Source organism: Suncus etruscus, chromosome 12, assembly GCF_024139225.1.
Source record: "Suncus etruscus isolate mSunEtr1 chromosome 12, mSunEtr1.pri.cur, whole genome shotgun sequence".
In the NCBI taxonomy this organism is placed as follows: Eukaryota; Metazoa; Chordata; class Mammalia; order Eulipotyphla; family Soricidae; genus Suncus; species Suncus etruscus.
Genome location: NC_064859.1, coordinates 33,767,646 through 33,783,709, shown reverse-complemented (window position 1 = coordinate 33,783,709; position 16,064 = coordinate 33,767,646). Strand labels below are relative to the sequence as shown.

The 16,064-nt window shown below is 40.6% G+C and overlaps 1 protein-coding gene across 2 annotated transcripts in view; it reads left to right on the top strand.

The window, feature by feature from the left end:
- SANBR (SANT and BTB domain regulator of CSR) overlaps window positions 1-16,064 on the top strand; it is a 61,596-nt gene that overhangs the window by 28,951 nt on the left and 16,581 nt on the right. Inside the window, exons 8-13 of one of the 2 annotated variants that reach the window (XM_049784736.1) lie at window positions 4,076-4,228; window positions 4,945-5,084; window positions 6,631-6,730; window positions 7,958-7,990; window positions 9,450-9,549; window positions 13,839-14,003. In XM_049784736.1, coding sequence (XP_049640693.1) covers window positions 4,076-4,228; window positions 4,945-5,084; window positions 6,631-6,730; window positions 7,958-7,990; window positions 9,450-9,549; window positions 13,839-14,003 — 691 coding nt within the window. The remainder of the gene's footprint in view (window positions 1-4,075; window positions 4,229-4,944; window positions 5,085-6,630; window positions 6,731-7,957; window positions 7,991-9,449; window positions 9,550-13,838; window positions 14,004-16,064) is intronic. The other variant, XM_049784737.1, reaches the window with a different exon arrangement.

Below are 16,064 nucleotides of genomic sequence, written 5' to 3'. Positions count from 1 at the left end.
GCACAATACCCGTTTATAGACTAAGTGGTTCTTTATAGATCACAATCCCTTTTGAATCATGTATAAATCCATGGTATTCAATATAAAATTTCTTTTTTGTTTTTGAGTCATACCCAGTGATGCTCAGGGGTTACTCCTGGTTCTGCACTTAGAAACCGCTTCTAGCAGGTATGGGAACTTGATGGGATACCAGGATTCAAACCACTTTATCCTGGATCGGCTGCATGCAAGGCAAATGTCCTACCACTGTGTTTTCTTCAGCCCCGCAATATAAAATTTATTTTATTTAGGTTATAAATATCAATTTTTTTTGTTTTTTTGGGGGGTCACACTTGGCAGCACTCAGGGGTTACTCCTGACCCTACACTCAGAAATCCCTCCTGGCAGGCTCAGGGGACCATATGGGATGCTGGGATTTGAACCACTGTCCTTCTGCATGCAAGGCAAATGCACTACCTCCATGCTATCTCTCTGGTCCCTCAATTTATTTATATATATAAAAATCTTTATTTAAACACCATGATTACAAGCATGATTGTAGTTGGGTTTCAATCATAAATAGAACACCCCCCTTCACCAGTGCAACATTCCCACCACCAATGACCCCCCTTCCTCCTTCCCAACTCTGACTGTATTTGAGACAGGCATTCTACTTCTCTCACTCATTAAGATTGTCATAATAAGGGGCCAGAGTGATAGCGCAAGCAGTAAGGCATCTGCCTTGCCCACACTAGCCTTGCATGGACCGTGGTTTGATCATCCAGTATCCCATATCCCCCAAGCCAGGAGTGATTTCTTAGCGCATAGCCAGGAGTGACCCCTGAGTGTCACCGGGTATGGCCAAAACAAAAACAAAAAGGATTGTCATGATAGTTGTTAGTGTAGGTATTTCCCTAATTACACCACTACTCTTTGTGGTGAGCTTCATATTGTGAGCCAATCCTTCCAGCCCTCATCTCTGTTGTCTCTGGGCCTTATTACAGTAATGTCTTTGATCTTTCTTAAAACTGATAGATGAGTGAGACTATTCTGTGTCTATCTCTCGCCCTCTGACTTATTTCACTCAGCATAATGGATTCCATGTACATCCAAGTATAGGAAAATTTCATCTATCCTGACGGCTGTATAATATTCCATTGTGTATATGTACCACATTTTCTTTAGTCATTCATCGGTTGAAGGACATCTTGGTTGTTTTCAGAGTCTGGCTATTGTAAAAAGTGCTGTGATGAACATAGGTGTGAGGAAGGGGTTTTTGAATTTATTTTTGTGTTCCTAGGGCATATTCCTAGGAGTGGTATAGCTGGATCATATGGAGGTTCAATTTCCAGTTTTTTGAGGAGTCTCCATATTATTTTCCATAAAGGCTGGACTAGACTGCATTCCCACCAGCAGTGAATGATAGGTCCTTTCTCCCCGCATCCTGTCAGCACTGAATGTTCTTGTTCTTTGTGATGTGTGCCAGTCTCTGTGGTGTGAAATGGTACCTCATTGTTGTTTTGATTTGCCTGATTTGATTTGATTTGTTTGATCTCCCTGATAATTAGTGATGTGGAGCATTTTTTATGTGTCATTTGGCCATTTGTATTTCTTCTTTGAGGAAGTGTTTGTTCATTTATTCTTCCTAATTTTGATGGGTTTATATTTTTTTTCTTGTTAAGTTCTGTCAGTACCTTGTATATTTTGGATATTATCCCCTTGTCTAATGGGTATTGGGTGAATAGTTTCTCCCATTCTATGGGTGGCTTTTGTATCTTAGGCACTATTTCTTTTGAGGTGCAGAAGCTTTTTAGCTTAATATAGTCCCATCTGTTTATCTCTGCTTCCACTCATATGGAGAGTGCTGTTTCCTCTTTGAAGATGCCTTTAGTCTCAATGTCATGGAGTGTTTGACCTACATGTTGTTCTAAATATCTTATTGTTTCAGGTCTGACATCAAGGTCTTTAATCCATTTGGATTTGACCTTTGTGCATGGTGTTAGATGGGGGATCTGAGTTCGCTTTTTTGCAAGTGGCTAACCAGTTGTGCCAACAACACTTGTTGAAGAGGTTTTCTTTGCTCCATTTTGGATTTCTTGCTCCTTTATCAAAGATTAGTTAATTGTATGCCTGGGGAACAGTCTCTGAATATTCAAGTCTACTTCACTGATCTGAGGATCTGTATTCCAATACTATGCTATTTCAATAACTATTGCTTTGTAGTACAATTTAAAATTGGGGAAAGTAATGCCACCCACATTTCTTTTCCCAAGGATTGCTTTAGCTATTCATGGGTATTTAATGTTCTAAATGAATTTCAGGAGTGTTTGATCTACTTCTTTGAAGAATGTTATGGGTATCTTTAGAGGGATTGCATTAAATCTGTACAATGCTTTGGGGAGTGTTGCCATTTTAATGATATTAATCCTGCCAATCCATGAGCAGGGTTATGTTTCCCCATTTCCTTATGTTCTCTCTTTTTTTTGGGGGGGGGCCACAGCCATTTGATGCTCAGGGATTACTCCTGGCTAAGCGCTCAGAAATTTCCCCTGATGTGGGGGGACCATATGGGATGCCGGGGGACCAAACTGCGGTCCTTCTTGGCTAGTACTTGCAAGGCAGACACCTTACCTCTAGCAACACCTCACCGGCCCCATGTCCTCTCTTACTTCTTTTTTTTCTCTTATTTTTTATTATTATTTCTTATTATTTCTCTTATTTTGTGGTTTTCTTTGTATAGGTTCTTCACCTCTTTAGTTAAGTTGACTCCAAGATATTTGAGCTTCTGTGGCACTAATGTGAATGGGATTTTTTAAAATTTCCATTTCTTCTCTATCATTATTAGTGTATAAGAAGGCTATTGACTTTTGCATGTTAATTTTGTAGCCTGCCACTTTGCTATGTGAATCCATTGTTTCTAGAAGCTTTTTGGCAGAGTCCTTAGGATTTTCTGAATATATCATGTTACCTACAAACAGTGAGAGCTTGACTTCTTCCTTTCCTGTCTGTCTGCCCTTAATATCTTTTTTTTTTTTTTTTGCCTAATCGCTAGGGCAAATACTATGTTGATAGAAGTAGTGAGAGAGGGGCTGGAGAGATAGCACAGCGGTGTTTGCCTTGCAAGCAGCTGATGCAGGACCTAAGGTGGTTGGTTCGAATCCCGGTGTCCCATATGGTCCCCCGTGCCTGCCAGGAGCTATTTCTGAGCAGATAGCCAGGAGTAACCCCTGAGCATGGCTGGGTGTGCCCCCCCCCAAAAAAAAAGAAGTAGTGAGAGAGGGCAGCCTGTCTTGTACCAGATTTTAGAGAGAAGGCTTTTAGTTTATCTCCATTGAGAATAGTATTTGCCATTGGCTTGTGGTAGATGGCCTTGACTATATTAAGAAAAGTTCCTTTCATTCCCATATTGATGAGGTTTTTTTAAATCAAGAATAAGTGTTGGGGGGCCGGCATGGTGGCGCTAGAGGTAAGGTGTCTTCCTTGCCAGCGCTAGCCTAGGATGGACCGTGGTTTGATCCCCTTGGCATCTCCCAAGCCAGGAGCGACTTCTGAGCGCATAGCCAGAGTAACCCCTGAGTGTCACCGGGTGTGGCCCAAAAACCAAAAAAAAAAAAAAAAAAAAAAAGAATGGCTGTTGGACCTTATCAAATGCTTTCTCTACATCTATTGATATGATCATATGATTTTTATTTTTATTTTTGTTGATATGGTATATTATGTTGATTGATGTATGGATGTTAAACCATCCTTGCATTCCTAGGATGAAACCTACTTTGTCATGGTGAATGACGTCCTTGATGAGGCATTGGATTCTATTTGCCAGAATATTGTTGAGCATCTTTGCATCTGTGTCCTCTTCCTCTTCCACCACCTCTTCCTCCTCCTCTTCTTCCTCTTCCTCCTCTTCCTCCTCCATGCATGCAAACTCATGCATTCAACATGCACACATACATATACCACTGAGCCATATCAACAGTCCTCCTTTATTCTGAACATTTTATGTAAGCAACATTCAGTATGTGATCTTGAGTAAGCTATTCTTGAGATCTGTAATTTCATTGTTTAAATAATTGGTTTTTATTTTACTGTCATTTAGGCTTTTCGTTGTATAGAACTCTCACACTGTCAGTATCACTCGGAAATAGTGATCTATCCTAGTACGGCAAGTGCAATGAATACTGTTGGCACAGGAATTTATCCCTGCTGTAGCCAGAAGGTTCTTCGGTTTGATCCCACTCAGTTCACAAAGGTAAGTTGTGAATGTTGCCCCTTTGTAGATGTAGTGCTAACACAAGAAAATGATTACCATAAAAGTTAGAACAGAAGTTAGCTATTTGGAGAAGGGATCAGTAAGTCCAATAAGCCCATTGGAACAGCTGGAATGTTGGCAGTAATCAGTTTCTTAATGTAAATGTTGATTACTTGGATATCCTTGGATATTTGATAAGGAATGCATAATATGTTTCATGAACTTTATTAGTCTTAATTTTTGTTTGTGTTTGTGGTTTATACCCAGTGGTATCCAGAATTCTGGTGGAATTCAAGATCTGGCAGTGCTGGGGATCAAACCAGACTTCCCTGCACTCATGGCATGTGTTCAGCCCATTTTTTAATTCTTTCTTCATCCCCAGTATTCTTTTTTTTCTTTTTTTGGGGGGGAGGGTCACACCCGGCAGGGCTCATGGGTTACTCCTGGCCCTATGCTCAGAAATTGCTCCTGCTAGGCTTGGGGGACCATATGGGATGCTGGGATTCGAACCACCGACCTTCTGCATGCAAAGCAAACACCTTACCTCCATGCTATCTCTCCGGCCCAGTATTCTTTTTTCTATGAGGAAAAGTTGTTAAATAGTTGATGTAACAGATGACAGAGCAAAGAAAAATAAAATCATGTAGTCATCCTGTAAAGCAATATGTTTCTTTAGTGGATCAGCCTTATAAAACTTAGTGTTTCTTACCTAACAGGGCTGTAAAGTGAGGGAACACTTGGTTCTTCATGATCAGGATAAAAATGACTTGCTGCCCTGTCCAACTTTTAGAATACTGGATGACCTACGCAAGCACAAAGATGTTGTGGTGGTGCCTTTCTGTAAGGACGCAATTAGGTAAGGAAAGGTGATGATATTGTGCTGAGCTTTGTTTCATGCATCCTACCTCAGAATCCTCTGTCCCTTGGTACTTCCAATCAGAAAGTATATTACTTCATAAAGGTGAACTGGAAGTATGTGTTAGCTTACAATAATAGCAAGCAGAAATTTAATAGAAAAAGAAACATCAAAATTCTGACCATCTAAATGGGGAAAACTAACAAAGGGATCCCTTGCTAACTGAAAGATTAAGACCTAAAATCCAGTTCTTGAGAACTTTTTATTTTCTCATATTACTTTAAGCCCTTCATAATTGATAAAAGAGAAGAAAGTTGAACTCCTGTATTATATTTTTTGACTTTTGAACCACAATTGTCAATTGAGGGACAACTCAGAGTAGTACTTGGGACCCTCGAGTGCTAGGGATTGAACCTAGACCAACAAAATGCAAGGCATGTGCACTAGCACTTTGTAATGTCTCCTTTCATAAGTTTGAACTCTAAGAGTGGGTCACACTTTAGCTAATGGAATCACTTAGATGAATTAAAAAAGTTTTCAGGAGTAACCCCTGAGCGCTGCTGGGTGTGAAACAAAAATACAATATAATATCATTATATGTATTATAATATGATCATATATTTAGGGGCCGGAGAGGTGGCGCTAGAGGTAAGGTGTCTGCCTTGCAAGCGCTAGCAAAGGAAGGACCGTGGTTCGATCCCCCGGCGTCCCATATGGTCCCCCCAAGCCAGGGGCGATTTCTGAGTGCTTAGCCAGGAGTAACCCCTGAGCATCAAATGGGTGTGGCGGGAAAAAAAAAGTTGTTTTCAACTTATTCCACCTGCAGGCACTGTCAGTGGACTGGCTGTTGACATCCACAAATCTAAAAGGAATGAAGTGAACTAGTGATTTTTTAAAAAAATATTTTTGTTTTGAGACCACACCCAGTATGTTAGCACTTACTCCTGGCTCAGCGAAGCGATCATTCCTAGTAGGGCTGAGAGACCTTAAGTGGTACCAGGGATCAAACCCAGGTAATTCACATTGAAAGTGTGTTGGCCCTTGCACTGTCTCTTGGATTCAGACTTTATATACCTACTAATGTTAGAAGAAAATCATTGAATTAAGAAATGTAAATGTGGAGTGGAGCTATAATACAACAGATAGGGCATTTGCCTTGCACATGCCGACCAGGGTTCGATCCCTGGCATCACATATGGTCCCCTGAGCACCTCTGGGTTTGGTAAAAAAAACAAACAAACAAATGTAAATGTTGGTACCAAAGCAATAGTACAATGGGTAGAGCACTTACCTTACACATAGTCAACCTGTAATGTAACCTGTGTCAACTGGCACCCCATACAGTCCCCTGAGTACCACCAGCAGTACAGTCAGGAGTCAGCCCTGTGTACTGCTGGATGTGACCCCTCCAAAAGAAAAAAGAAGTATAAATGTTGATGTGGTTCTCAAGAATTGCGTTTCTAAAGGAAATTATTGAAACATTTACAAAAAGAGATAATAGTTAAATTGGAAACATTTCTCCATAAAACCATCTTCTTTGTTCCAGTGATTCTGGTGTTGCTCTTTCTGATGATAAGGGCACAGACTGTGATATTATGCTTGAGCCAAATACATCATGGGGCCCCAAAAGTGGAGAGCTGAATGCTGTGAGTTGTTTTTTCTTTATGAGGGGGGGTGTCCTCCAAGGTAGTATTCATGGAATCTGGGGACCACTCCCAGCAAGACTCAGCTGATAAGTGTCAGGGCCTGAGGATGTGGTGCTATGTAGTCTGTACAGTGCTGGGGACCTTTGGAGCATGTATGCTCAGATATGTGAAGCACTGGGCTCAATACTAGGCAACCCCTAATAATAGTGACTTAAAGAACTTTTTGGTGGTTTTTTTTTTCTTTTTGGTTTTTGGATCACACTCGGCAGCACTCGGGTTACTCCTGGCCCTACGCTCAGAAATCGCTCCTGGCAGGCTCAGGGGACCATATGGGATGCTGGGATTCGAACCACCATCCTTCTGCATGCAAGGCAAATGCACTACCTCCATGCTATCTCTCCGGCCCCTGAAAGAGCTTTTGTTTAAATTTTGTTTGATTTGGTTTTGGGCCATACACAGTAGTGCTCTGGGGTCCTGACTCTGCACTCAGGCACTCAGAGATCACTTTTTTTTTTTTTTTTTTTTTTTGGTTTTTGGTTTTTGGGTCATACCCAGCAGCACTCAGGGGTTACTCCTGGCTTTCTACTCAGAAATCGCTCCTGGCATGTTCAGGGGACCATATGGGATGCCAGGATTTGAACTGTCCTTCTGCATGAAAGGCAAACACCCTATTTCCATGCTATCTCTCCGGCCCCAGGAATCACTTCTGGCATGCTTGGGAGGCCATATGGGATGCCAGAGATCAAACTCAAGTAGGTTACATTCAAGGCAAGCACCTAACCCATTGTACCATTGCTCTGGCACCTGAAAGAGCATTTTAAACAACTAAAATAATATTATTTATACATGTGACTCCCTTGCCTTTTAGAAAATTAGGAAAACACTGCTTTTTTTCTTTTAAAATAAATATGTACATTTTTCTGTTGGTAGGTGATATTAAATATTTTTATGCACCATTTTCAACCTGAGGTTTTTGTCTGTTTAGATTTTGAGTTACACCTGATAGGAATCAGAGGAGCCTCAGGGGTGATGGGGATTAAACCTAAGTCAGCCATGTTCAAGGCCCTGCTCACTATACATCTCTCCAGCCCTTCAGCCTAGATTTAACCTGACAGGAAGCTCTATTTGTAACGTTTTTAAAACTCCTCTACAATATCTATAGATAAACAAGAAGCAGAGATTTGGGTAGGTAGAGTTCTTAATTTTTTATTCCTTTGTCTTTTATAGTTCTTGTCCCTGAAAAACTGGACTCTACAACTGGTAAGAGAGCATTCCATTCCACACTAATGGATCTCTTTTCTCCTAAATTTTGTTGAAGAATATTGTTGATATTACTGTATTTTATAGGTTTTAGATAAAATTCTTTCCAGAGTCTACAATTTTTAATTTACTGAAAATGTCATTTTTGGGCTAGAGTGATAGATACAGTGGGTAGGAAGATTGCTTGACATGTGGCTAACCTAAGTCTGATCCCTGGGGCACACCAAGAGTGGCCCCTCAGTACAGAGCCAAGAGTAAGTCATGAGCAAAGCCAGCGTGATCCAGAAAACAGAATATAATTTAAAAAGTCATTAGTTAAAATAGACACGTGCATCTTATCTGGCTAAGGAGCATGTCTCCTTAAAAATTTTTTTTAGTCAGTTGAAGTCACAGAGAACATTAAACAAAGCAACAAATCTATTTCTATTTGTTTGTTTGGGGTTTTTTTGTTATTTGTTTTGTTTTGTTTTGTTTTAGGGCCATATCTATTGTGCTCAGGGGTTTCTCCTGGCTCTGCACTCAGGAATCACTCCTGGCAGTGCTCAGGGAATCATATGGGATGTCAGGTCTTGAACCCAGGTCAGCCATAGAGAAGGTAAGCACCTACTCACTGTACTATCACTCCAGACTTAATTTGATGGTTTTTTTTAAGAGACATAATTTGTTACAATATACAAGAATCGTACAATCTTGGGTGTGGTGCTCACCCAGAGTCATACTTCTGGTTGTTTGGTGGAATTTTTCTAAGCCACGCTATTTCTAAATCACGCTATTTCTAGTGCCAGGGAGATAACTCAAAGGGCTGGCATGCTTTACCAATACTAGAATCTTGGGCTCTCTGCCCAGTGCATTATGATCCCCCAGACAAAAAAACCTCTGAGTAACCTCTGAGCACAGACCTGATAGCAGTTCTTGAGGATTAATGGATGTTGCAAAAAAAAAAAAAAATATATACCATTTTCCACCTTATATCCACAAAAATGGAGTGTGAATTGGGTTCAGTGATAAAAGGCAGTATGGGGAATAGATGCTGGAAATTAAAGCAGAAATGATTGATTAAGTGCCATATTGACCCAAACAATGTGCTTTTTATGAGATTAAATTAATATTGTCAATTATTATATGTTATTTTATTTTTTCAATTATTATATTTTAATTTAATCTCAGTATCATGTAATATATACCCAGCTGAGTGATGGAGATGTAGTTCAGAAATGACTGAGTACCTGTTATGTATCTATAATTCTTCTAGGATCTGGGAAGTAAATATATAATTGCTGTAGTGTGATCGTATCCTAAAGTCAACATCTATTTTCTGGATGTTGTATTTGGCAGTATCCATTTTATCAACTCTTATTAGGCTCATTTATCCAAAATAAATTTAGATAAGCATGTTTAAAGACCTTCTAGAGTCGTAATTAACTTTGTTTAATAGCACATGTTTTCTATTTTTATTTAGAAACAACAATCATTATTTTCAGAAGAAGAAGAATATACAACTGGATCTGAGGTCACTGAAGATGAAGTTGGAGATGAAGAAGAAGTATCTAAGAAACAAAGTATTGGTTTCTAAGTTAAAATGTCTACTAGAGGGGCAGGAGCAATATTATACTTTGTAGGACATTTGCCCGCAAGTTGCCAATCTAGGTTCAGTCCCTGGCACCCCATATGGTCCTTTGAGCCCGCTAGGACTGATACCTGAGTGCAGAGCCAGGAGTAACCTCTTGAGTAGGACAGGATATGGCCAAATAAAAACAAAAACAAAAAATTTTTTACTAAATTTTTAAATGTTGTACACACAAAGGATTTGCATTCTTGGTACGAGAGAGATAACACAAATGCATAGGGCACTTTCCTTGCATGTGGCTGACATGGGCTTAATCCTCAGTGTCTCACATGATGCCAATAAGCCTTGCCAAGAGTGATCCCTGATCGGGCCCGGAGAGATAGCACAGCGGCGTTTGCCTTGCAAGCAGCCGATCCAGGACCAAAGGTGGTTGGTTCGAATCCCGGTGTCCCATATGGTCCCCCGTGCCTGCCAGGAGCTATTTCTGAGCAGACAGCCAGGAGTAACCCCTGAGCACCGCTGGGTGTGGCCCAAAAACCAAAAAAAAAAAAAAAAAGAGTGATCCCTGATCAAAGCCAGGAATAAGCCCTGAGTACATCCAGGTGTGGTTCCAATAAAACAAAAGGACTTGCATTCTGAAGGCTTTTCTGTAAAGGCTAAGGAATTGACTTTATAAATCTACATAGTAGGTTATCCCAGGAGAAGTGAAGGAGGATCCATCAAGATTCCTATGGTGATGGATGGGAACTGAAATTCTGGTGACAAGCATAAAGTACTGCATATGGAATTGATTTAATAGATTAAAATCCAGGCAGGAAAGATAGCTCAAAGTACTCGGTCTGAGTTTTGTTTTGCTTGTTAAGTTTTCAGGGGGGAGTTTGCCCTTTCTTGGGGGTGGGTGTTTGAGATCAGACTTAAACATCCACCAGAGATCAAACCTGGGGCTCTAGCATGCAAAGCCTATACTCCAACCCTTTGGGCCAGGGGTGGCGAACAAGTTCAACACAAAGAGCCAAAATTTTAAACTGTGAGAGTCAGAGAGCCACACCACGCAGTGACCTGCCAAAACAAACACTCACACAAAAGCATATAATTTTAACAATAATATATTAAACACATAGGCATTTTGCCATTTTGAGTGAGGGTAAAAATCCTGTTCGCCACCCCTGCTTTGGGCTATCTTTCTGGCCCTACCCATTGAGTTTTTATTTTGTTTTATTTAGTGGTTACATCTAGCAGTGCTCAGAGCCTACTCCTGAATTCTGCACAGAAATCATTCCAGATGATGCTCAGGAGACTATTTGGATGCCAAGGATTGAGTCCAGATCAGCCACATGCAAGGCAAATACCCTACCTGCTATACTGTTGCTCCAGCCTTCCCCCATTAAATTTTTTAATAAAATATATTTTCAGTCAGGGATGTGGGTCAGGTCCCTGGATTCCATCCTTTGCAGTATATGGGCCCTGAGCATTGCTGAAGTGTTCATTACAATAATGAGGGGGAAAAAACTTGTATTTTGTTAGTAATTTTTCAGTTCAACTTAATCAAGAAGAAACTGCTGGGGCCAGAGAACAGCAGGGCAAGGCATTTGCCTTGCATGCGACTGACCAAGGTTTGGTCCCCAGCATCTCATATGGTCCACCAAGCCTGCAGGAGTGATTTCTGAGTGCATAGCCAGGAGTAACCCCTGAGTGCCAGTGGGTGTGACCCCAAACAAAAAACTACTATTGTATTTGTTTTTTTCAGTTGATTAAGGTAAAATTTAACAAAATTCACCCTTAAAATATTGATGTGGGAGTCCAACACAAAAATTCCTTCCTTACACCTATATTCATCGCAGCATTTTTTACAATAGCCAGACTCTGGAAACAACCAAGATGCCCTTCAACAGATGAATGGCTAAAGAAATAAAGAATATTATGCAGCCGTTAGGAAAAATGAAGTCATGAAATTTTCCTATACGTGGATGTATATGGAATCTGTTATGCTGAGTGAAATTAGCAGAGGGAGAGAGAGAGTTACTGAATAGTCGTACTCATCTATGGGTTTTAAGAAAAATTAAAGACATTGAAATAATCCCCAGAGATGAGGGCCAGAAGGACCTGCTCAAGATATGAAGCTCACCACAAAGAGTGGTGAGTGCAGTTAGAGAAATAACTACACTGAGAACTATCATAACAATGTCAGTAAGGGATGTTAGAAAGCCTGTCTTGAATACAGCCGGGGGGGGGGGGTGTGAAGGGGGAAGAGATGTGGGCATTGGTGATGGAAAGGTTGCACAGTGAAGGGGGGTGTTCTTTTTTTTGGCACAGGGGACCATAAGGGACACCGGGATTCGAACCAACCACCTTTGGTCCTGGATTGGCTGCTTGCAAGGCAAATGCTGCTGTGCTATCTCTCCGGGCCCAGAAGGGGGGTGTTCTTGTTATGACTGAAACCCAACTACAATTATGTTTGTAATCACGGTGTTTAAATAAATAAATTATATTTTAAAAAAATTGATGGGGGGCAGATACAATAGCACAGCGGTAAGGCACTTGCCTTGCACTCAGCCAACCCTAGATGGATCCCAGTTTGATTCCCAGCATCCCATATGGCCCTCTGAGCCTACCAGGAGCAATTTCTGAGCGCTGCTGGGTGTGGTTTCCCCCAAAAAAAAAAATTGATGTTGGGCCACACCGGGCAGCATTCAGGATAGAACCCAGGGCCTCCCACACAAGTTATATTTGAGCCTGTCTCAGATTTTACTCTTGGAGTCTGGGGCAGTGTTTTCTCTAGGGGAGACCAAGGGCTGTACCCTGCAATATTCAGTCCAATAATGCCATGCTACGTGGACTTAATGGTGTTAGGGGCCAGTGCAGAGTGCTGGGGACTAAATTTGGAGGCTCCAAATGCTCCTTTGAGCTTTTTCCCTGAGATTCATTTTCTTTCACCCTTTTGGCTAATATATATCTTTCAAGGAATGTGTCCATCTTATTATAGACATAAGATTTGCTCCTAGTATTTTGAGTGTGGTGACAGGGATTACACCCAGGATCTCACATGTGGAAGTCAAGTGCTCTACTGCTGAGCTACAGTCCCAGCCATTATTTCCTTTTATCTTTTACTTTTTTGCTGGATTTATGTGATTGTTTTTGGAAGGGTTGAGTCAGGGTGGCCGGGTCATTCCCTGTCATATACTCAGTCCATCCACCTGTGCCAATTAGATGGCCCAGTGCTCTGGTCTCTTGGCGCTGGGTCCAAACTTACAGACTGAAAATGTCTTGACCCAGCCCTTCTATTGACTTCTTTTTGGAGGGGGTCACACCTGGCAGTGCTCAACGGTTACTCCTGGCTCTATCCTCAGAAATCATCCCTGGCAGGCTCAGGGGACCATATGGGATGCCGGAATTCGAACTGGGTCCATCTTGTTTTGGTCATGTGCAATAGGGAACCATCTATGATTTTAAAAAGTGTTTGCGCCAGTGAGGTGCCACTAGAAGTAAGGTATCTTGCCTTGCAAGCGCTAGCCAAGGAAGGACCGCGGTTCGATCCCCCGGCGTCCCATATTGTCCCCCCAGGCCAGGGGCAATTTCTTAGTGCTTAGCCAGGAGTAACCCCTGAGCATCAAACAGGTGTGGCCCAAAAAACCAAAAAAATAAAAATAAAGAAGTGTTTGCTAGCATTAGTTTGTTTATATTTTACTGAATTTTACTCTTATGTTTAGTATATCTTTCCTTGTAATTACTTTGGATTAATTTCCTTTTTTTAGTTGCTTAAGTAATTGATGTTTTACTTTTCTAATATATAAAGCTATAAAAATATATAAAGCTATAAAGTGCTAAAGTTTTCTTTAATTACTGCCTTGATTATATCCACATATTTTAATTTTTATACAGTGATATTTTGGTAAATATTTTCTGACCTCCCTACTTTTATTCTAATTTTCTTTCATGTAAAGCTATGTAATTTCCAGATATGTTTTGATTTTCCATATCCTTTTAAGTTATAGGTGACCAGTTTCATTCTGTCATATTCAGAGAACTACTCTAAGAGGTTTCATGCTTTAAATGTTATTGGGATCTATTGCAGATGCACAGTTGTTTGGTACCCATCTTCTCTAAGTGTATCCATTTTTTGACTACTTTTCTGTTAGCTCACAAAAGAGATGCTGAAATCCCCAACTATAAATGTTCATTTCAGGTCTGTTTTTATTGTATATATTAGAACTTAGTAATTAAGCACCTGTTAATAATATATTGACTCTTTTATAACGATGTATCCCTTACCTATACCTATAGTAAAACTGCCTGTCTTGGATCAGAGAGATAGTACAGTGGTTAAGACGCTAGCCTTATATGTGGCTGACCCCAGTTCCATCCCTGGCACTGAATGGTCTGAGCACCGCTGGGAGCAATCCCTGAGCACAGAGCCGGGAGTAGCCCCTCTGCCCCCAGCACCATCAGGTATGGCCTAAAAAACAAAAACCCTTGCCTTTAATGAAGTCTATTTTGTTTGATATTAATATAATCCCCTCTGAATTATTTTATTTGATTTTATCCTATCCTATCCATTTTGATCTGTGGTTTTTGGGGTTTTTGGGGGGATTATTGTCTTTATTTTATATATTTATTTAAGCACCCTAATTACAAACGTGTTTGTAGGTGGATTTCAGTTATAAAAAAAGAACACCCCCCCCTTCACCAGTGCAACCTTTCCATCATGTCCTTTCAGCCTTCCCCCCCTTTCCCCTCCTCTCCCACCCCATCTATATTTGAGACAGGCAATCTATTTCTCTCACTCACTACTATTGTCATGATAATTGTCAGTGTAGTTATTTCTCTAACTGCACTCACCACTCTTTGTGGTAAGCTTCATATCATGGGGCTGGTCCTTCTAACCCTCATCTCTATTGTCTCTGGTTATTATTACAATAATGTCTTTTATTTTTCTTAAATCCCACAGATGAGTGAGACTATTCTGTGTCTATCTCTCTCCTTATTTCACTTAGCATAATAGTTTCTATGGCCATCCATGTATAGGAAAATGTCATGAGTTCATTTTTCCTGATAGTTGCATAGTATTCCATTGTGTATATACATGTATAACAGTTTCTTTAGCCACTCATCTATTGTCAGGCATCTGGTTTGTTTTCAGAGTCTGGCTATTGTAAATAGTGCTGCAATGAATATAGGTGTGAATAAGGCATTTCTGTATTATGTTTTTGTGTTCCTAGGGGTATGTCCCTAGGAGTGGTATAGCTGGATCATATGAGAGCTCAATTTCTAGGTTTTTGAGGAAACTCCATCTTGTTTTCCATAAAGGCTGAACTAGATGGTATTCCCACCAGCAGTGATTGAGAGTTCCTTTCTCCCCACATCCCTGCCAGCACTAATTGTTCTTATTTTTCTTGTGATGTGTGCCAGTATCTGTGGTGTGTGATGATACCTCAGTATTGTTTTGATTTGCATCTCCCTGATGATTATTTATGTGGAACATTTTATGTGCCTTTTGATTATGTGCACTTTTTCTTTGAGGAAGTATCTGTTCATTTCTTCTCTCTGTTTTTTGATGTAGTTAGACTTTTTTCTTGTTACGTTCTGTCAATACCTTGTATATCTTAGATATTAGTCCCTTATCTGATGGTTATTGGGTAAATCATTTCTCCCATTCAGTGGGTGGCCTTTGTATCCTAGTCACTATTTCTTTTGAGGTTCAGAAGCTTCTCATCTTAATATAGTCCCATTTGTTTATCTCTGCTTTCACTTGTTTGGAGAGTGCTGTTTCCTCCCTAAAGCTGCTTTAGTCTCAGTGTCATGTTGTTCTATATCTCTTATGGTTACAGGTCTGATCTCAAGGTCTTTAATTCATTGAATTTGACCTTTGTGCATGGTGTTAGATGGAGGGCTGAGTTTTCTGTTTTGCATGTGGCTGACCAGTTGTCCCAACACCACTTGTTGAAGAGGCGTTCCTTGCTCCATTTTGTGTTCCTTGCCCTTTATTAAAGATTAATTGACAGTATGTCTGGGGAACATTCTCTGAATACTCAAGTTTATTCCGTTGATCTGAGGGTCTGTCTTTATTCCAACACCATGTTGTTTTAATGATTATTTCTTTGTAGTAAAATTTAAAGTTGGGGAAAGTGATGCCTCCCATTTTCTTTTTCCTAAGGGTTGCTTTAGCTATTCGTGGATGTTTATTGTTATAAATGAATTTCAGGAGTGTTTGATCCACTTCTTTGAAGAACGTTATGGATATTCTTAGAGGAATTGCATTAAATCTGTGCAATGCTGGGGCCGGGCAGTGGCGCTGGAGGTAAGGTGCCTGCCTTACCTGCACTAGCCTAGGACGGACCGCGGTTCGATCCCCCGGCGTCCCATATGGTCCCCCAAGCCAGGAGCGACTTCTGAGCGCATAGCCAGGAGTAACCCCTGAGTGTCACCGGGTGTGGCCCAAAAACCAAAAAAAAAAAAAAAAAAATCTGTGCAATGCTTTGGGGAATATTGCCATTTTAATGATATTGATCC